The 21305-nt window shown below is 43.5% G+C and overlaps 1 protein-coding gene across 2 annotated transcripts in view; it reads left to right on the top strand.

Moving 5' to 3' along the window:
- Positions 1-21305, top strand: part of ZNF704 (zinc finger protein 704) — a 43383-nt gene that overhangs the window by 18562 nt on the left and 3516 nt on the right. Inside the window, exons 3-7 of one of the 2 annotated variants that reach the window (XM_079983139.1) lie at positions 12654-12757; positions 14092-14324; positions 15029-15129; positions 15828-16089; positions 18069-18173. In XM_079983139.1, the coding sequence (XP_079839265.1) occupies positions 12654-12757; positions 14092-14324; positions 15029-15129; positions 15828-16089; positions 18069-18173 (805 nt within the window). The remainder of the gene's footprint in view (positions 1-12653; positions 12758-14091; positions 14325-15028; positions 15130-15827; positions 16090-18068; positions 18174-21305) is intronic. The other variant, XM_079983138.1, reaches the window with a different exon arrangement.

Genomic DNA, 21305 nt, shown 5'->3' with positions numbered 1-21305 from the left:
TCCAAGTCTGCAGCCTGACTTTGTTGCAATTCATCCTTGTTTCAGATAAGTGTGTAGTTTAAGAAAAATAGTGAATTCACATATGTTGCTTATAAATAGGTAGCCTCCCACTGAATTCTCCAAAATCAGGGGAAAGAAAACTATTTAGCTCAATTAGGGTTTGTCAGATCACCAGTTTGTATGAGCATCTTTAAACCTTTTATACTGTCTCCATAGGTAAAGGTAAAGGTAAAGGTAAAGGGAACCCTGACCATTAGGTCCAGTCGTGGCTGACTCTGGGGTTGCGGCGCTCATCTTGCTTTATTGGCCGAGGGAGCCGGCGTACAGCTTCCGGGTCATGTGGCCAGCATGACTAAGCTGCTTCTGGCGAACCAGAGCAGCGCATGGAAACGCTGTTTACCTTCCCGCCAGAGCGGTACCTATTTATCTACTTGCACTTTGACGTGCTTTTGAACTGCTAGGTTGGCAGAAGCAGGGACTGAGCAATGGGAGCTCACCCCGTCGCAGGGATTCGAACCGCCAACTTTCTGATCGGCAAGTCCTAGGCTCTGTGGTTTAACCCACAGCGCCACCTGCATCCCTGTCTCCATAGGTAGTCTCTTGCAATTACAAATTCAGTGGAAATCAGAGAGATGTATTAATACAAACTGAATCTCCACATGTGTACATATACGGTATGTCAAGGGTGGGGAACAGTTAAACCAGAAGCTACTGTTGGACTCCGTTCCCATCATCCCCGGGCAGCATGACCAATGGTCAGAAATTGCAGCTCTATTTTAAATGTATTATTTATTTGGTTTATATAATGCCCTCAGAGCAGTGAGACATGATTTTTTCCAAAATTGCTATCAAATTTTAGTAGAAGAGAATACAACAAAAGATATTGAGGAAAAGAGGGAGCAAGGATAACAAGCAGACAAAAGAAAGGAAAGGAAGGTGTGAGGCTAACCAGGAGCAAATAATATGTGTTAACATCTTCTAGTTTCAAGGCACTGTATATTCCCAACCATCTTTTTAACGGAATACTGAATGTTCAGAGTTGCATTTGCATACTTCCCGGCATGTGTGATGCACCAAAGAGACAGGAGACTGTAAAACAGTCAAGTTTTTGGATCGTTGCTAATGTAAGAAATGGAAAAGTGACTAGAGTAAAGGGCTTCAATCAATGATGGAACCCCCCCCCCCCCACTGTATTATTTTTTTTAAAAGGTGAATTATTAGCCTGAGAAACAAATAGATGGATCGTTTTTGTAGTGTGTGTTCACTCTCCTGTCTTCTTTACACCATTCTAAATGGGCGATTGAATGAAAAATAGTCTATATACTGCTGTTAAAGGAGATGGAATGCTTAGCATGTGCATACATAAAGCCTCAGAGAATATGTCTGTTATTTTGAGATGTGTATCCTGCCAAACATGGAGCACTTAGCATGGCTAATTAACAGATAACAGTTCTAGTTCTATTCAAGTTAATGCCTGAATGCACTGTTGTAAATGGTCAAGACCAGTCAAAGGCAACTATGGGGTTGCGGTGCTCATCTCGCTTTCAGGCTGAGGGAGCCGCCGTTTGTCCACAGACAGCTTTCTGGGTCATGTGGCCAGCATGACTAAACCACTTCTGGTGCAATGGGACACCGTAATGGAAGCCAGAACGCATGGAAACACGTTTTATCTTCCTGCCACAGCAGTACTTATTTATCTACTTGCACCGGCATGCAAGTGTAAATGGTAATTAGAATCATAGAATCATAGAGTTGGAAGAGACCACAAGGGCCATCGAGTCCAACCCCCTGCCAAGCAGGAAACACCATCAGAGCACTCCTGACATATGGTTGTCAAGCCTCTGCTTAAAGACCTCCAAAGAAGGAGACTCCACCACACTCCTTGGCAGCAAATTCCACTGTCGAACAGCTCTTACTGTCAGGAAGTTCTTCCTAATGTTTAGGTGGAATCTTCTTTCTTGTAGTTTGGATCCATTGCTCCGTGTCCGCTTCTCTGGAGCAGCAGAAAACAACCTTTCTCCCTCCTCTATGTGACATCCTTTTATATATTTGAACATGGCTATCATATCACCCCTTAACCTCCTCTTCTCCAGGCTAAACATGCCCAGCTCCCTTAGCCGTTCCACATAAGGCATCGTTTCCAGGCCTTTGACCATTTTGGTTGCCCTCCTCTGGACACGTTCCAGTTTGTCAGTGCCCTTCTTGAACTGTGGTGCCCAGAACTGGACACAGTACTCCGGGTGAGGTCTGACCAGAGCAGAATACAGTGGCACTATTACTTCCCTTGATCTAGATGCTATACTCCTATTGATGCAGCCCAGAATTGCATTGGCTTTTTTAGCTGCCGCGTCACACTGTTGACTCATGTCAAGTTTGTGGTCAACCAAGACTCCTAGATCCTTTTCACATGTACTGCTCTCAAGCCAGGTGTCACCCATCTTGTATTTGTGCCTCTCATTTTTTTTGCCCAAGTGCAATACTTTACATTTCTCCCTGTTAAAATTCATCTTGTTTGTTTTGGCCCAGTTCTCTAACCGTCAAGGTTGTTTTGAAGTGTGATCCTGTCCTCTGGGGTGTTAGCCACCCCTCCCAGTTTGGTGTCACCTGCAAATTTGATCAGGATGCCCTTGAGTCCATCATCCAAGTCGTTGATAAAGATGTTGAATAAGACCGGGCCCAAGACAGAACCCTGTGGCACCCCACTAGTCACTCTTCTCCAGGATGAAGAGGAACCATTGATGAGCACCCTTTGGGTTCGGTCAGTCAGCCAGTTACAAATCCACTGAGTGGTAGCATAGTCAAGACCGCATTTTACCAGCTTCTTTACAAGAATATCATGGGGCACCTTGTCAAATGCCTTGCTGAAATCAAGGTAGGCTACATCCACTGCATTCCCTTCATCTACCAGGCTTGTAATTCTGTCAAAAAACGAGATCAGGTTAGTCTGACATGACTTATTTTTCAGAAATCCATGCTGACTATTGGTGATCACAGCATTCCTTTCTAGGTGCTCACAGACTGTTTGCTTAATGATCTGCTCCAGAATCTTCCCTGGTATTGATGTCAGACTGACTGGGCGGTAATTATTTGGGTCCTCTCTTTTCCCCTTTTTGAAAATAGGGACAACATTTGCCCTCCTCCAGTCTGCCGGGACTTCGCCTGTTCTCCAGGAATTCTCAAAGATGACTGCCAGTGGTTCTGAGATCACATCTGCCAGTTCTTTTAATACTCTTGGATGCAGTTCATCTGGCCCTGGAGACTTGAATACATCTAAACTAGCCAAGTATTCTTGTACTATCTCCTTAGTTATTCTGGGCTGTGTTTCCTCTGCTGAATCATTTGCTCCACATTCTTCAGGTCGGGCATTGTTTTCTTTATCGGAGAAGACTGAGGCAAAGAAGGCATTGAGGAGTTCAGCCCTTTCTGTGTCCCCTGTTTGCATTTCACCATCTTCTCCTCTGAGTGACCCCACTGTTTCTTTGTTCTTCCTTTTGCTACGAACATACCCATAAAAGCCTTTTTTGTTGCTTTTAACCTCTCTAGCAAGCCTGAGTTCATTCTGTGCTTTAGCTTTTCTGACTTTGTGTCTACACGTGCTGGCTATTTGTTTGAATTCCTCTTTGGTGGTTTCCCCCCTTTTCCATTTTTTGTACACATCCTTTTTTAATCTTAACTCAGTTAAAAGTTCTTTAGATAGCCACCCTGGCTTCTTTAGGCACCTTCCATGTTTCCGTCTCATTGGTATTGCCTGAAGTTGTGCTTTTACTATCTCCCTCTTAACAAACTCCCAGCCATCATGAACTCCCTTTCCTTTTAGTATTACTGTCCATGGGATCTCACCCAGCACTTCCCTAAGTTTTATGAAGTCGGCTTTCTTAAAGTCGCATGCAAAGGTTGTCTCCTTTGTACTGCTGTTGTCTCCTTTTGTCGCTTGTGTAAAAAGGATGTGCATAATGATAAAGAAGAGACTTGCTGAATCAGACCACCTAGTCTAGCACCCTGTTTCTTGCAGTAGGGAACCAGATGTTAAGAAACACAGGGAAGGGGCAGAGCAAAGAGGGGTGAGCATTGGTTGTTGTGAACAAGGAAAGTCATTCAGTTACAGATGCTACTCCAGATTCTAGCACCAGCTTCCATTAAGGAAAAGCCTGTTTCCATTATGGGCTGAACGACCTACAGCTGATCAGCCCCTCTTCTTTGCCCGGCAGCTGGCAAATTCCAGCAAGAGACTTGCTTCCATCTTAGGCTGAATGAGATCCAGCTGCAGGCATGGCCAAACTTGGCCCTCCAGATGTTTGGGGACTACAGTTCCCATCATCCTTGACCACTGGTCCTGTTAGCTAGGGATGATGGGAGTTGTAGTCCCCAAACATCTGGAGGGCCAAGTTTGGCCATGCCTGCCCTAGGGGCATTTATTCGATACCATTTTTTATTGTGAGGTTTTTATTTGTAAGCCACTTCAAGAGCCTCTCAGGCAATAAAGCAAATTATAGGCATTCTAAATGAAATTGGATGCCTAGAGTGCTCTGTTCTCCATCAAGATCATTTGGGTAACGTTGGTAAGGCCTCTTGCTCTTTTCTCAGGTGTTCATAAGTATTCAGCTAGCATGTGGTGGGACAGTATTGCAGCAGCAGACTCTGGCCCTTCCACCCGCCCCCCCTTGTACATTCATTAGAAAATCTGTATGTAAACTTACAGGTACAGACGTACACACAGGGGCTCCCTACAAAGACTCTAAGGGACACATGTGTGCATTCATCATTCACAAGCAAATGCCTGAATTAATGCCAGTATCTTGCAAGGTATGTGAAGTGGCTAATTATAAGTTGGTAATATGTTCCTTAAAGGTAAAGGTAAAGTGACCCCTGACCATTAGGTCCAGTCGTGACCGACTCTGGGGTTGCGGTGCTCATCTCACCTTATTGGCCGAGGCAGCCGGCGTACAGCTTCCGGGTCATGTGGCCAGCATGACTAAGCTGCTTCTGGAGAACCAGAGCAGCGCATGGAAACGCTGTTTACCTTCCCGTCAGAGCGGTACCTATTTGTCTACTTGCATTTTGACGTGCTTTCAAACTGCTAGGTTGGCCGGAGCAGGGACCGAGCAACAGGAGCTCACCCCGTCGCGGGGATTCGAACCGCCGACCTTCTGATCGGCAAGTCCTAGGCTCTGTGGTTTAACCCACAGCGCCACCCGCATCCCTAATATGTTCCTTACATTATCACAATTGAGCAGGAGCGGTGGGGAGGGGCAGAGGAGATACATTCACACATTATTCTAGGAAAGGGGTTGCCAATGCAGTGCCCTCCAGATGTTGTTGGACTGCAACCCCCATCAGATCCAGCCAGCATGGGGTCACTGGCCAGGGATGATGGAAGTTGTAGTTCAACATGTGGAGAGCCACTTACCTACCTATCTTGCCCAGGGCAACCCAAAGTAGCTTACAACCAACCAAACAACCAGACAAAAACACACACATAGATACATTAAAACTGGGGGGGGGGGGAGACATTAAAAACTTCCCACCCACATGATGTGTGCCCCAATCCAAGGTTTTGGCCGCAGTGTGAAGAGGTAGAGGAAAGTCCTATGTGAAAGTTCCCAGTTGTGCATAGAACATGGTGCTAGACATTTTGAGTTTATGCTATTATTATTGTGGCTGGGCTTATACCTGTTGAAAATGCTAATGGTAGTGTTGTTGCTTGTACGTGGCTTTTCTGTATCCTGTTAATTTATGTTCTGCCCCCTTCCTTGTGGGAACAAAACTAAGAGCTCATAAATCCTCAATTAAATCAGCATATGTTTATATGATACTGGCACCAATAAAGCTTATATATACTTTGCTTGAAGAGCAGTACTGCATACCCATTGTAAATGATCGTGAAGTGAGGATATGCCTTATTTTCTAGCCAAGGGGCTCAAGAAATAGCTGTGAAATTTCAGGAAACTGTTAACCAGCAGGCAGCATCCTCTGTAAAAGTAGCAGCTTTGTAGCTTGTGTTAAGTAATCTACAAAAATATCTGTTGAAGTGCCAGACATCTGTGCTTACTAAAGCAAGGCTGAGAAAAGCTGGCATCTTTGTGTATGTGTTTAATTTGTTTGGTCTTCCCAAAAATTAAAATAAATCATTTGCAGGCCGTGGGGGTTTATAGATGTTAGCTATTTGATTTTGACAGTACCTGCAGTTAAGGCATCCTTTATATCTGTTTTCAGCTAAGGCTAGCTTTGGCTGCTGTTGCAGTGTTGGGTTAATTTAGAGGAGGCCATGAATTGCCGTATGACTTCCCCTGGATGCAAGGAGAGTAGGACTAGGCCTCGGTATATCATTAAACAAAATAGGCCCACCCCGTCACAAAGTGTGTCTTGTTCCGCTCCTGCTTCTGCCCATGGAGCCAGTCTGGTTAGATGTCGCAGCACCATGGAGAGGTGCTTGTGATCAACATCCTTCATTGAGGGCCTAAAGTGAATAGAGGCCTTTTGAGCCTCTGCATCCAGTCCAGTCCTCCTTTACTGGAGCCCTAGAGATTCTTAAAGGACCAGCTCACTGGGCTGCTTTTCCTTTGTTATGTGCCTTTCCGCTTGGTGTGCTCCCTCAGCTGTTGGACTGGCAAAGTGGCGTGGGCAATACTCCGTTCATCAGGCCCAAGGACAGCACCTGTGAGGGGCCTGCCTCTGGTTCTGTGGGCCTAGGTGCTGTGCCTCTCTTGGGCCCCTGATCAGGTAACACCAGGCCCAGAGCCAGGAATCTGGTCCAGCTTCCTAGCCAGTAGCTCTGCAGCCTTTTCATTTAGTAGCCATCATCCCAAGCTACCAGGATTGTTGATCAGGGAAGGTTGCCCAGAAGGGAATGTGCCCCTGGGACTGCAAAAGGTGTGTGTGCATGTCTCACTGTGCAGGTGTTTTGGTGACTTTCCTCAAGGTGTTAAGACTGAACATCCTGCTCCTTTCCTGTCTAACGTCCTTATGTATTGAGCGGTTTGTCTCGACCAGGTATCGTTGGCAGCTTCAGCCAGGGCAGATTGGTTAGTCATTGAAGGAAGCCAGCTTCTCTGTGGGGATGGCATGAATGTTTTGCTCCTGCATTAGAGATGTGTAGATCCCGACAAGAGATCCCACTCACTCTGTGCTCACATACTCAGGTGCTTCCGTGTAAAGGAAATTGAAGGGATTCTGTGTACAGGCAACTCCCCACTTACACCCATTCGAAAATATCCACAACTTGAATGGGATACAGTATTTCTGGTCTGGATTGGAGAGAGAGTGGCAAGGAGGGTGTTTAGAGGGTGCTCCCCACTTTACACAATTTCACCCAGAACGTAACCCTTGCATTAAGTGGGAGTTGTCTGTATTGAAAACATTCTGACTAATAAGATACCGGTACTGATTTTTAAACATCACACAGACAAAACTGTTATGGGAAGTAGAAGGAGGCCGACAGATTTCAATAGGGAAAAATGAATGAATGAGGATAAATTCCCTGTCCAAAGGCTTTGTCCTCCATAATTCTGTTTCCTCGTCCTTTCTTCTGCCCTCTCCATAGCTTCCATTGATTTTACAGAAGAAGAAGAAGAAGAAATGGCAGTGCTGGTGGTATTATTGACCTAAAAATTGGTGGGAGTGAAAGGAGGGGGGAAACAGGCTAATCTGAAGATGTTGAAGCACTGCATTTGTTTTTCCTATCCCCTTACACCCTGAAGCTTTAATGATGTCCTCCTCATAATTGAATGATCTTGGGAGGGAAGAAAGCTGTATTGGAGGGGAGAGCGGCTGCAGCTTGAGAAATTAGTTTTACGCGTGTCAGGCTTCGGAGAAACATTATGTCATTCTCATTTGCACTGCTTGAGGATGAGCTCATTGGGGAGGAGCCTCCGTGATTCGCAGCTGTGCCAGTTCAGCCTGTGGTGATTAGCATTCTCTGCGCTCACCAACAGAACAGAATAAAGAGGAGGAGGAGGAGGAGGAAAAGGGAGGCTGCATTATAAATTATTTAAAAACCTGCAGATAAGTGTGTGTGTTTTTTAAGTAATCATAAAACCCAGAACAGATTCAAATTTCCAATCAAAAGAACATGATTCGAGCAACTCTTTTTCATGTTACTGTAGGCTGGAAAGGTTTGAGTTCTGTCACTAAGAGGAAGAAAGCTGAGCCCTGTATATTGTACCCAACTTTCAGCCCCAACTACTGATATGGGTGATTTTCTTGGTACAGTGAGGCCTATCATTTATATTGCTCTTCTTCCCTCTCCCCTCCCCTCCCCCCAGATCGATATGCTAATCTTACTGGATAGATATCCTGAACTTTTAAAATTATCTTTCTTCCCCCCCCCCCTTTTAGAAAGAAAAAATAGATTACATTTTGGATTTCGTAACCAGTGAAGCTTGGCACCCAACCCAGTGGATCTGAAATATGGTGTGTGCTGTGAATATGGGTGTCTCAGATCCCCCAAATAGCTTAGTGTTAAAAGCTATGTAATGGAAGGTAATAGTGTGTTGAGCATTAAAAAGAAAACTGATTTGGATTGTGGGGGGGAGAGGTAACAGAATCTGAAAATGAGGAGTGTTTCAAGGAAGTAGGAGAGGGGGGAATCAGGAACTAGAAATAAGAAAGGGAAGTTGAAATGGACAGAGAAGTACTATATTGAAGGATGACTGTAAGGGCTTTTGGGAGAGACTGAGGACCCCTCTAGACTGGCGGGGGTTGGGGTGTCTTCTGCAACATGTCACTGATGCAATAATAGTGCATTCGTGGTGGATTTACACTGGACCATCATTCTGCTTTGTAGTTGTTCTGCAATGCTTCTCCAATTTTGCAAACAAAGTGGGATTACTTATAACTGCCCAGATAACATCATGAAAACGAAACATCAAGAATGCACATTAAAAAGGATGTTTGGGGGGTCCAGGGGGTTGTCCAGGGGTAAATCTGGAGAAGTAGCTTCAGCTTATAAAGGTACCACAGCAAGAGAAACAGAGAGGAAACTGGTGTTCACAGAGCAGCAGAAGTCAGTGAAAATTGATTTATTCACAAAATGGGATGCTGTTTATAAACTCCTAGAGGGCAGATACGTTCATCCTAGAAACACTGTTTCCAGAACAAGCATAATTTACTTTTCAAATAATTGTCCCTTTGCTTGTTTTATTTATGATCTTTATAGAAATGGAACTATTGAGGTTTTTTAGGATCGGCAGGGGGATAGAACATTGTAGTTTTCTGATATCTCTGTCAGGAAGGTAGACTTTTTCCAGTCTGTTAGTGAGGGAGGTTCCACATTTTAGAGAGTAAACATGATGGCTTTATGCACACTTAGGCTTCCCTCAACAAACTTGTAAAGTATGAATGACAGACATAGTTGCATCTTAAACAACCATATACACCTGTCTCAGAATCTAGCCTAAACAGTGTATGTTACAGTTTGCATGTTTCCTGAGTGAACTAGTGGTGTCATATTATTTTATTTACCACAAAGCAGTAAGACTCTTAAGCATGTTCACGAAGGGCAAACTACACATTACACACACAACAGCAACCTGATTGTACATGTTATATGGAAGGGAAAAGGCAATTTGGAGCAGAGAAATTGTGGTGAGATTATTAACCTTAACCCCCCCCCCCCCGGTGTTTCCATGCTTTCTAACATGAAAGATGAATTTTGAACCCTGGGATAGGGTAAGCTGCTGACGACAGGGTCATTTGGAGTGCAGAAAAGTGATACGAAAGGGTTGAACATACACACATGCCCATGCTGTTTTTACTTTATTTATTTTTTGTTTTTGTTTTTAGGGAAAAAGCAGTGGGTGAGAGGGTGAGGTGCTTAATCTTTCCTGAACATGTGCAAGTCTCCTTTGAAATGTGCCTCTCTTTTTAACACCAACCCAACCCAGCCCAGCTCAGCTGGAGAACATGAATTAATGCTGCAATCTTATATAAAGCCTTCCTTGGAGTAAGCCCCATCTAACGCTCTTCTCCTGCCCTGTTCCTTCACCACCACCAGTTCTCCTTACAAGTATCTCTTCCCCATCCCTGCATTTGTTTTCTGAGGAAAGCTCAGGATAGGGTGGGAACCCCATTTTTTATTCATAATATCTAATTCTCATCAACTGGCACTCAAAGACACACTACCTCTCAGCACGAAGGGAGAACAAAGCCATTATGCTAGTATCCATTTTAATTGCTATAATACTATTGTCATTTTCAACAGTTGGCAAGTATTTTAAAAACAAGTATTTTTAAATGGAAAAAACAGCTTTTTATAGATAATCCATCCCTCCATTCTTAAAAAAAAAAAAAAAAAAGTAACAAGCTAGTGTTCTGGAGCAAAATTATAATCCGGACTACTGGGCTAAAGGCATCTTTTTCTAGGAAGACAAATATTTGTTTTGATTCAAAGTGTGAACCGCAATTTTTAAAAACAGTAGAAACAAAATCTGTTTGCAACCTTCTGTTGCTGTTCTGTCTGGATTTTAGTTATCTTTCAAAGTAAATTATATAAAAGCAGCAGTCTTTGCTTGCCTATGGGCGTGCAAACTTTTTGGGGTCAAGCTCCACATTTGATCAGGGTGAAGTGGTTGAGGGCTGCATAGCCAGAGTAAGATGGGGCACTCTCCCCTCTCCCTCTTTCTTACACAGACACTGTTAAGTTGTGAGCGAACATAGCAGACGACACAGTGATTTCTCCAGAGTAGCTCTTTACTTGCAAGCTGGACAGAACTGAACAGCAAACAGCTCAGCCGGCCTGCTTTTATAGGCAGCCGGCTGTCAACATTGTAGCAACAACAACCCAGAGTTTCCCGCCTAAAATAACTGACGTGGACCTGAGTGAAAACTATCTACAGACCTGAGTGAAAACTATATACAGTATCCCCCTGCTGGCCCAGGGTGAAACTTCACTACATAACAGACACTTCTCTCCTCCTGTTGATAAGCAGGTTCATGTGGAAGTCAATAGTCCTTCATATACACACATCCCATCCCATATAGGGCTTTGAATGTTATGCGCTTTGAACTGTGCCCAGAAACAGACAGGGAAGCAGTTAATCTGCGCTAAAGATGTTTTCTGGCCGACTAGTTCTGCATTGTAATCTGAGCCAATAGTACTTCAAGTCTTCAAAGGCAGTCCCAATGCACAACACATTGCAGTAGCCTAATCCCAACTCCTATTGAGATTGTAAACAGCTTTTCCAACCTAGTTTTAATACTCCCAGCAGTGCACTATGAATTTTCCTGCCACTCAGCAGATTTGCATACAATGTTTGCCGCATTGTGAGCCAACTCAGTATTGATAATTCAGTAAATGTTAATGGGAAGGGTATACTGAAAGCAACCATCAACCTTGACTTAAGTACATTATCAAACATTGTGTCTGAAAGGCATTAGTCCCGTAGGGATCTTCTCTTAAACTCTTGGGCTTTGGAAAGATAGAAGCTTCCCTACATCGTAACACCGAGTGAAGCAAGTTTTTCCTTTCTCTACCCTATGCTTAAAATGATTACCATTCATTAGTCAACTCTGTGTTAAAGGGCACTATGTTTGCCTTGAGGCTACTTTGTCTAATTAGCTTCATGGGAAATTAAGAAGGTGCTGTTGTGTTTTTTGCATTCCCCCCTATGAATTTCATGTTGTTACAACTCTTCAGCTACAGAGTAAATTCTGCTACTGCTTTAACAGATAATTGAGGGTAAAACCTGCTGCCTATTTGTAATGTTCTTTATGCTGAAATCAGGACTGAACTCTGTGCTATTCAGGAAGTCTGTTAACAATCTCCTCCTTCTGTTCTAATCAAACCTGATGCTTTTTGTTCCTCCTTTTCAATTAAAACCCAAAATTATTAGGTGATGTATTCACATATCTGCAGTGCATCATGTAATCTGGTCTTGATTGAGAGGCTGCCTGTTTTTTCTTCTTCTGAGCAGTTTACAGTAACATAGAAAGTTGCCTTACAGTGAGCCAGACTATTGTTCTATTTAGCTTAGTACTGTCAACACTGGCTGGCAGCTGATCTCCAAAGTCTCAGGTCGGTGCCTTTCCCTACCAGGAGATGCCAGTATTACTGAACCTTGGAATTTTCTGTATGCAAGACAGATGCTCTGCCACTGAGCAATGACCATAGAGACACCATAGCACCATGAGACTTCAAGCAGACATAAAAGCCATCCTTCACTGTGTTAATGCATAAAAACTTCAGTCCATGTCTGCTAAGTCCCTTTGATGCCTAACTGTGTTGGATTGCCACCCAAAATGTTCTTGGTGATGGTCCTACATCTTTGGTACTCTTTTGCGCTGGAAACACATCTAAGTCGGAGCCAAGAGAAGCTTTCAAAGGTATTGCAAGACTTTCTATGTATTTAAGTCGGCATTCCCTGGATCAAGTGGATACTAATGAGGCCTTGGCTTATCTGTTTTATCCACTTTAGTCAAAACAGTTTAGGTAAGGTTACAGTCCCCGGATTTACAAATCAGTCCCCATACAAAATCAGTTGAAGTTGAAAAGTGTCCCTGGATTCATTGAATTCTTTTTTGTAACCTTAAGTTTAGGTTTCTGCTTTTTACAGAGCTTTTGAGCAGGAAGAATTTGGAATATCAACATTATTATTTCCCTCACCAACCTGCATTTGCTGCTGATTTAGATCTTTCTTTTCCTTCACTTTCCATTTCAGAAAATCTTTGGAAGAACTGGATATGGATAAAGTCACAGCAGCTATGGTCCTAACCAGTTTATCCACCAGCCCTTTGGTCCGCAGCCCTCCTGTCCGACCCAACGGTAAGCACTGTATTCCTACTCACAAGAGATTGTGAAAAGTAGTAGGGATCTTGAACTTAAATTTCATCAGTGGTTGCAATTCATGAAACTATAGTAAGTATCCATCTGTTGCACTGGGAACATACAGAAAAATAAATCCTATAAACCATTATGCTATTAGGGGACCTGCCACCAGTGCATTATTGGACCTTGTGATTAATGATCATGAGTTACTTTTTCTGAACAAGGGGGTGGGGAGTACTTTTGAGCAGATAAACAGCAGAGAGGGAGAAATTTAGGCACTCCTTTTCCTCCCTGATTCTTCCTCTCTGGGCAGAAGCATCTAGGCAGTTTTTGATTTACAAACAAAAACAACAACAAAAAGAGAAGGGGGCATGAAACTTGCTGCTGTGTGTAACAGGTAGCGCATAAGATCAAACTGACATTCTTCTTTAAATAAGACAAAGAATAACAAGGAAGATGGCAGGAAAACAAGAATCAGACTTACTCTCTCTTTGTTTGTTTCAGCCTCATTCTATCAGGCTTTCTTCTCTTTTCAAAATTTTGTTCATGTATAAATCTTTTCTTTTTTAAAAAAGAAAGATAAAGAGAAGTTAAAAAGCCAGAGAACACAGAAATGCCGTAATTATGACTGAACATTACATTTGAAGGATAGGTGCTTTTTTCACCCCTTTAGCTTCTGTGAACAAACAGCATTTAAAACTATGCTTGACTTACTTATTTATTACATAAAATTTACATGCTGCTTGATTGTAAAAAAACCACACAACTCTGATACCAGATGTGCTATATGTCTATAAATTAGTGAAAGTATTGCAGTACTCCCAGGTAGAAACTCTTCACACATTTATAGCTGCAGGACTGTTGCCAACATTCTTTTCTAAAAAACACAGTAACTGATATAGTGGTCCCTCGGTTCTCGTACGTAATCTGTTCCAGAAGACCATTTGACTTCCAAAACGTTCAAAAACCGAGGCACAAAGGGCTGGCTGCAAGTTAAATTGAGAAAATTGAAAACACGCAGCAGAAGCTGTTCAACTTCCAAGGCACGTTTGAAAACAGAAGCATTTACTTCTGGGTTTTCGGTGTTCGAAAACCAAAACATTAGGCTTCCGAGACGCTCGAAAACCGAGGTAGCACTGTATTGAGTTGCTTTCGTCCAGGGGTAAACAGCGTATTTTCCTCCAGATGTTGTTGAACTGCAGTTCCCATCATCCTTGAATTGTTGCCCAACACATCTGGGGTGGGGCTACCATGTTGACTGCCCCTGCTTTATCCAGTGCTGTTCAACTTTAATTCACTTTCCTTTCCTTTTTGATCTTCCGAATTTATAGAGTCCTTAAATGGATCTTGGAAGGAAGGAGGATTCGTGCCTTCGAGTACCAGCAGCAGCGGGTATTGGAGCTGGAGTGCTCCAAGCGACCAGTCAAACCCATCCACCCCTTCGCCCCCTCTTTCTGCCGACAGCTTCAAACCATTTCGACTGCCCTCCCAGACAGACGACGGCATTGACGAAGCTGAAACTAGTAGTCTCCTCTTTGACGAGCCCATTCCTAGAAAGAGGAAGGTGAGCCCAATATTGACGTCATAGGAGACTCAAGTTTGTGTCTCTTGGGGTTAATTTACGAACCTGAGGGGTGCATTGTTTCTTACAGGATAGTACATTCACTGTTTGCTCCAGGATGTTGGCATGCTTTTAAGTGTCCAACCCTGGGGTTTATTGACAAAGTGCCACAGTCAACTTGTCATAGTTTATCCTCTCTCTTCTGCCACATCAACGTAGGCCTCTTACCATCTAGTTCAAAGATAAGCAGTCAAAGGCACTATCAAATTTAAATTAAGTTACAGCGAAAAGTTTGAGCACAGAAAATAACTTGTCTTTTTGAAATAACAGAGATTCCACACTGGAGTGGAATGGAATATTACATCTCTCCCTTTTCACTTTGCAAGTTACGTGTGTGTGTGTGTGTGTGTGTTTATATGTAACTGCATGTAATGCCAATAGGGATGTCATCTTATTTTAAACAATCTCTAGCTGCATTCCTGTAAACTCCCTAGTGCAGCTGTGGGGGCTTCCTTCAAACAAAGTGTATTTCCCCCTTGCAGAGGATCACTTGGAAAAAGTGTTTTGAAAGATGCCATACTAATTAAAGCTGTATTAGCGTTAAGCAGAAATTTACAAAATGGTCCAATTTATGATTCATAGAAGTCAAGCAGATGTGTGAACAAATTAATTAATCTGTATTCTCTCTTGTTTGTTTGTTTTTCCAGAATTCCATGAAGGTGATGTTTAAATGCCTTTGGAAAAACTGCGGAAAAGTACTGAGCACAGCCGTCGGTATTCAGAAACACATCCGGACCATTCACCTTGGGTAAGAAAACTACCGTCCCTTCTATCTGGGAAAAGACTGACACCCAAATCCATTTTACTCAGAAATAACCCTAATTGATTTTGCTAGGATTTATATCCCTAAGCAACAGAGCTTGCTTAGAATCAACCGCTGATCTGTGGTATCTCAGTTCTCTACTTTCAGGTTGATAAAGATTTTGAAGAAAATTCTATGGCTGGTTCCCACATTATGTCGGGATATATTTTCACCTGTATCAAAGTTGTTTCTAAAGTGATTATGGAGATGACATGCAGGTCTAGTACTCGCGTAACGCTAAAGCTAAACAATGGCTTAACATGAATAAGCAAATATGAGCTAAGCTATGCTTTGGCTTAGTGTGCTATCTGAATCTGTGCTCATGGTTTGCCTCACTGTGACTCATAATAAGTCACTATTTATTGTGACCCCTTAGCTTTTAAATTCTAGTGCCCCTTTATTCTGCCTCTGAGGCCTATGTGCCTTGCATGCACACATCAACAAAATGGCACAAAAAGCCCACAACCAAATGAAGAAGGTATCTTAATATTGGTCCAACTGTCAGTTATAAAAGTTTTATGTCACATCAGTTATAAAAGTTGAGAGACATAACTTCTTTGCATCTGCCCATATACTAACATCACAATTCTCCTGCAGTTAATTTAATATGCTACAAATAACTTCTTGGTCTCCACTTGATTTAGGCGTGCGGGAGAGTCTGACTACAGTGATGGAGAGGAAGATTTTTACTACACAGAGATACGCCTCAACACTGATTCCGTAGCTGATGGGTTAAGTAGCTTGTCTCCCGTCTCCCCGTCTCTAGCATCTCCTCCTCCTTTTCCATCACAAGATGTGAACAAAAGTGACCTGTCATGTGCCAAAACAGATGTGAAAGGGATGACACCTCTAAGCCGCTCGGCTCCTACCAATCTCTACCTCGTTCACTCTGACCATGCTTACCAGGTAAGATTCTTTTTCCCATAAGGGTTACTGGCTCAGTGTCATTCACATTTCTAATGTGAATGAACCATGGCAAACATCAGTCTTGTGTGTTCCCCTTCCCCTCCTTTTCTATTCTTTCACGGACAAGAAGCTTTTGATTATTAAGCAAACCACAGTTCATTGTGATGTCTGAATTTTAGGAACTGTGGTTTGTTCAAACTGTGGCTTCCTTCTACTGATCTGTTTTGGGGGCGGAATCCAGAATGTTTATTAGAATCTATTCTTTTCTAATATTACCATTCCTTTCTTTATAATTGAATTCAAGACAGCTGAAATCAATTAAAACATTCAAATTGTCAATGACACAGTCTACCAACCCCCAAACAAGCACAACATCAGAAACAAGCAGAGAGAAAATATAAGCACCTAGCAACACAAAAGAACAAAGGGTGGTCTGAAAAGCGGGCGGGTTGCCTGGGGTCTGAAGGCATAAAGTAATGGGACTAGGTATCCCTCCCTCTAGGATAATATTTCAGAAACTTTACGCCATGATTGAAGGACCTGTTTCTGATATACTCTTGCCAAACCTCAGTCTACAAGGGCACCCAGAGTAGGATACTAGCTACGCAAGGTTACCGTATTTTTCGCCCTATAGGAGGCACTTTTCCCCCTCCAAAAATGATGGGGAAATGCGTGTGCGTCCTATGGGGCGAGTGCAGGCTTTCGCTGAAGCCTGGAGAGCGAGAGGGGTCGGTGCGCACCGACCCCTCTCGCTCTCCAGGCTTCAGGAGAGCCGCAGCGCAAGTCCCACAAGGTCGGGGGACAGCGGGGAGGCGGAACGCCGCCATCCCGCTGTCTCCCGATGTGGTTTGGAGGCTGACGGTGGGGAGACGCGTGCTTCTCCCGGCCACCAGCCCCGCAAGCTCCGGGGACAGCTGGGAGGCGCAGCGCGTCCTCCCGCTGTCCCCGGACCTGATCTGCAGGCGGGCGGCGGGGAGAAGAGCGCTTCTCCCCGCTGCCGGCCCCACAAGCGCCTGGGGGGGAAATAATTTTTTTTTTCTTTATTTCCCCCCCCAAAAAACTTGGTGCATCCTATGGGGCGAAAAATACGGTATATATATATATGAGAGAGAATCGGTCCATCACCATTTGCTCCTGTACACGTGCTTCCCATCCCTGTGCAAGTCTTGCAGAGGAAAGATCTGCAGCCTCTCAGAGAATTAAACTGCAAGTCAAACACAAGACGATAGTGTTCCCGCTATTTATTTTAACTTCATTTTTTCTTTCTTTCAGCAATTGCAAGTAAATTCTGAAAGATCACTGCATACTGCCTTCCCTCTTTCCCCCTCCCCATTCTTGCCTTGTAGTTGCTGCATAAGCCCTGACTTTTTGACTTGTTTCAAAATGATGACAAGATAGCATCATGTGCTTGTTCATGTTCATTAACTGTTCTTTTCACCATTTCATGATAGTTTCTGTGAGAAACTAGCTAATGTCATTTTCTCTCCCACCCACTCTGGTGTTTGTTGCCTCCTAAAGTGCTGCTTCTGTAAGATCTGATTTTTAAAAAAACATTATTGGGTCTGCATATATTGGAAAACCGTTCATTGCTCGTGAATTATTGTGAATGCAATTCTTCTTTCTGCTTGCAATACATATCATTAGACATCCTCCCTGTACCCCTCAGAGAACTGCATGAAAAGTACAGTGGACAGGGAAGGGCCATAGCTCAGTAGCAAGAACATCTGCTTGGCATGCAGAAGGTCATAGGTTTAGTGCCCAGCTAACTGGGAGACACCTCCACCTGAAACCCTCTTCCAGTCACTGTTGGCAGTACTAACCTAGACAGACCAGTGCTGTGACACTGTACTCCTATGTTCAAAATAATCTCTTTCCAAAACTTGATACCCAATTTACGGTCCTTAGTATAAGACAGTTTGCAACATAATTCTGTAGAACAGAGATGTTCCTCCTTAACTGACTGGTGTTTTTTAAAACAGGCCACAGCTCCTGTGAACATTCCAGGAACAACAAAGTTCACTCCCAATGGAAATAGCTTTAGCATCTCCTGGCAATCGCCCCCAGTTACCTTCACTGGCATTCCAGTAAGTAGAAAACCAACAAAATAGAACAACGGGAGGTTTTATTTATACCACGGATTCAGAATCGTCGTCCTTCCAGATGTTGCTGGATTCCAACTCCCAACAGCCCTAGCCAGCATATGGACCATTGTCGTGGAAGAAGGGAGCCGCAGTCCAGCAACATCTGGAGGGCCACAGGTTCACTATCCCTGCTTTTATATTGCGGTACATGCCTGGAAGCAAGCACTGTTGTCCTTTGTCCAGGTGAACATTCCTTTGTAGCAGTGCTCTGTCCTCTTCCGCCTGCCCTGCCCAGATCTGTAATTTGTGGGTGCATTGTTGAGATCAAGAGAGTCTAGTGGGAGCTGAGTAGAAAGACTGGCAAACGAACACAGTATTCCAGCTGTGAATCAACTAGTCCCCGCTGCCAACTGCTTGCATTTTGGACCTTACATTGATGCTTCTTACTGTAACATGCAGTATCAAAGTGTTTCTCCTCTGGCACCACGATCCTGAATAGGTGATACTCCCTAAAGTTACAACAGTTAATTCTGACGTCCTCCAGTCCATTGGATTTGTAAGCCTCATAGGATACTGGCTTGATGGTTTCTCCCCTTCCCTGCATTATTTTTGTTGACATGTGATCCATTGTAATCCCATATTGCTTTCTGTCATTCTTCTGCCCAGTTGCTTATAGCCTCTTTGTTTGCCATTTCTCCCTGCCTTGCATTTCCCCAACACAAATGGCTCCTATAAGTAAATTATGTTCTAATTTTTATTAAAATGATTGTTCCACCATTTAAATGATTGCCATCAGAGCATAACCCTCCTTTTCCATATCAAAGTGTTTTACCTAAGGCCACACGTTCCAAATTTTCCATTTCCTGCAAATGCACGCTGGCTGTACAAAGCCTCTGCTTACTGACAGTGTGAATTAGGCACCGATAAGGTACTGCCCGCTTCTTCCCTCTCTTCACCAAGTGAATCACAAAAGCCTCTTACTATCAACCTTTGGCATGTCTTGGAGGTTTTCTGTGGAGTCTGTGGTCTCCTGCTGAGCTGATAAAAAATGAAAGTAGCTGAATCAATTACATTGCTTTCTGCCAATGAATATTTATTAAATTCTATCAAGGAACAGCTAGCGGTGAAAGGCATCATGCTGGTAGCAATTTGAACAAGAGACTCTTAACAGAACATGCTGCGCATAAAATACTCCCAAAATTTGATTTCATGACAATACGGTTGATCTAGAATAATTATAAAGGGGGCTTGTTCTCTGTGGCGCTGTAGAAAATTGGCTGAAGTAGCACAAGAAATCCAAGAATCTTATTAGTCACTCTATAAACCAGATATTGAAGGCAACTGGATTAGGTGTGTAGGTATTCACAGAGCTTCATGCAATGCCAGTGATCTTTCGCCTATAATGACTTACCATTCCCAACAAAATTAAACCAAGTAAATAGTTCAAGTGAATTAGAAAGTGCATGCTTTTTAAAATTAAAAATGCAACAAAACAGTTTAATATAAAGGATTTTCCAGTTTTCATAGCAATACTAAAATGCATATTTAGATGAACATAATTCCGTGTGTTTCAAATTTGTATTGTTTCAAAGTACTTTTTAAAATCACAGCTATGTGATTTTGACATGTGTTACACTTAACTCCTAGGAAGGTGCCGTAGCTTCCACTAGCATAACAATTTAGTTGAATACGGACGAAAGATTATAAGGAATCAATATCATTGTCTGGAGCATTTTCCCATTTCACTGTAGTTCTCTAGACGAGTCCATATATTATCCCAGAAGCTAATAAAATGTTGAAGCTGAATAATGAAAGCATTAATCCTGAATTTCTCTTGGAATATACAGGTGTGCCTCCAATGGCTTTTCTGGAGTGTCTGATAGCAGTTGATTCTTTTGCCCTAACTTTATATACCAGGATGGTTGCAGGCAGAAATCTCTTTGCAGTGTGCATTAAAATTTCACTGCATTGGCCAAACATTGATGAAGCTGTGTAGGCTTTTCTTGGAACAGGCTCGTTAATGTTCTGTCACTTGAGTAGCAGCCTCCTTGTTTATTATGTGTTGAATGTCTTGTCCTTTACACCCTGTGATTTGGAATGTCATAGGACCAAGTGCCAAAGGGACGTGGGTGGCACTGTGGTCTAAATCACTGAGCCTCTTGGGCTTGCCGATCAGAAGGTCGGCGGTTCAAATCCCTGCGACGGGGTGAGTTCCCATTGCTCGGTCCCTGCTCCTGCCAACCTAGCAGTTTGAAAGCATGTTGTGATGGGATGATGAGCTGCTTGTGCGTAAAGCTTAGTCCCTCAGAGTTTGCTCAACTTAGCAAAGCTCTGTTTTTAGCGGAGCCCTTAAGCATGGCTCCCTCAGTCGCTGGCAGAATCCGACAGTGGGCGTTTACGGAATCTACTCCAGCATAAAAGCTCCTTGACGGAAACGCGTCGTCTAGATTTTCGGCGCGACAGTTTCCGGCGAGGAGTGGGTGTACCTATGGGAGGACCTGTGACTTCTCCGCTGTTATCGCTGGAAGACTCCCTGAGCCATTCCTTCGTCTCTCTCTCTCCCTGATCTCCCACTCTCCCCCTGCTGCTGCCTTCCGCCGCTGCTGAGTCTCTCCTGACTTCTGAGAGCCCCTCCACCTCCTGTCTTTCCGATGGCAGTTCCCTGACACATGTCAAAGTGGAAGTAGATAGGTACCGCTCCGGCAGGAAGGTAAATGGTTTTCCGTGTGCTGCTCTTGTTTTGCCAGAAGCGGCTAAGTCATGTGGGCCGCATGACCCAGAAAAACTGTCTGCGGACAAACACCGGCTCCCTCGGCCTGTAAAATGAGATGAGCACCACAATCCCAGAGTCGTTCGCAACTGGACTTAACTGTCAGGGGTCCTTTACCTTTAGGACCAAGTGCCAGAGATTCATTGCCCTGATGGAAGATTAAAGTGTGTTTTGCTTCTGTGGCAACTAGATATTGGTACTAAGAGAGTGCAGGAAGCAGCGTCTTTGAATTACAGGAAGGTTAAACCTAGGGAAGACATAACAGTTGTGCATAAGTCATGAAATCTTCCTTGAACATTTTAAAGCGAAGTCCAAATAGTCACCTGCTAGGGTTGGGTAGTGCTGGCTCGTTTAAACTGCAAAGT

Source organism: Podarcis cretensis (assembly GCF_951804945.1).
Source record: "Podarcis cretensis genome assembly, chromosome: 7".
In the NCBI taxonomy this organism is placed as follows: domain Eukaryota; kingdom Metazoa; phylum Chordata; class Lepidosauria; order Squamata; family Lacertidae; genus Podarcis; species Podarcis cretensis.
The sequence above is the reverse complement of the archived record's forward strand: the minus strand, read 5'-3'. Positions and strand labels throughout refer to the sequence as shown.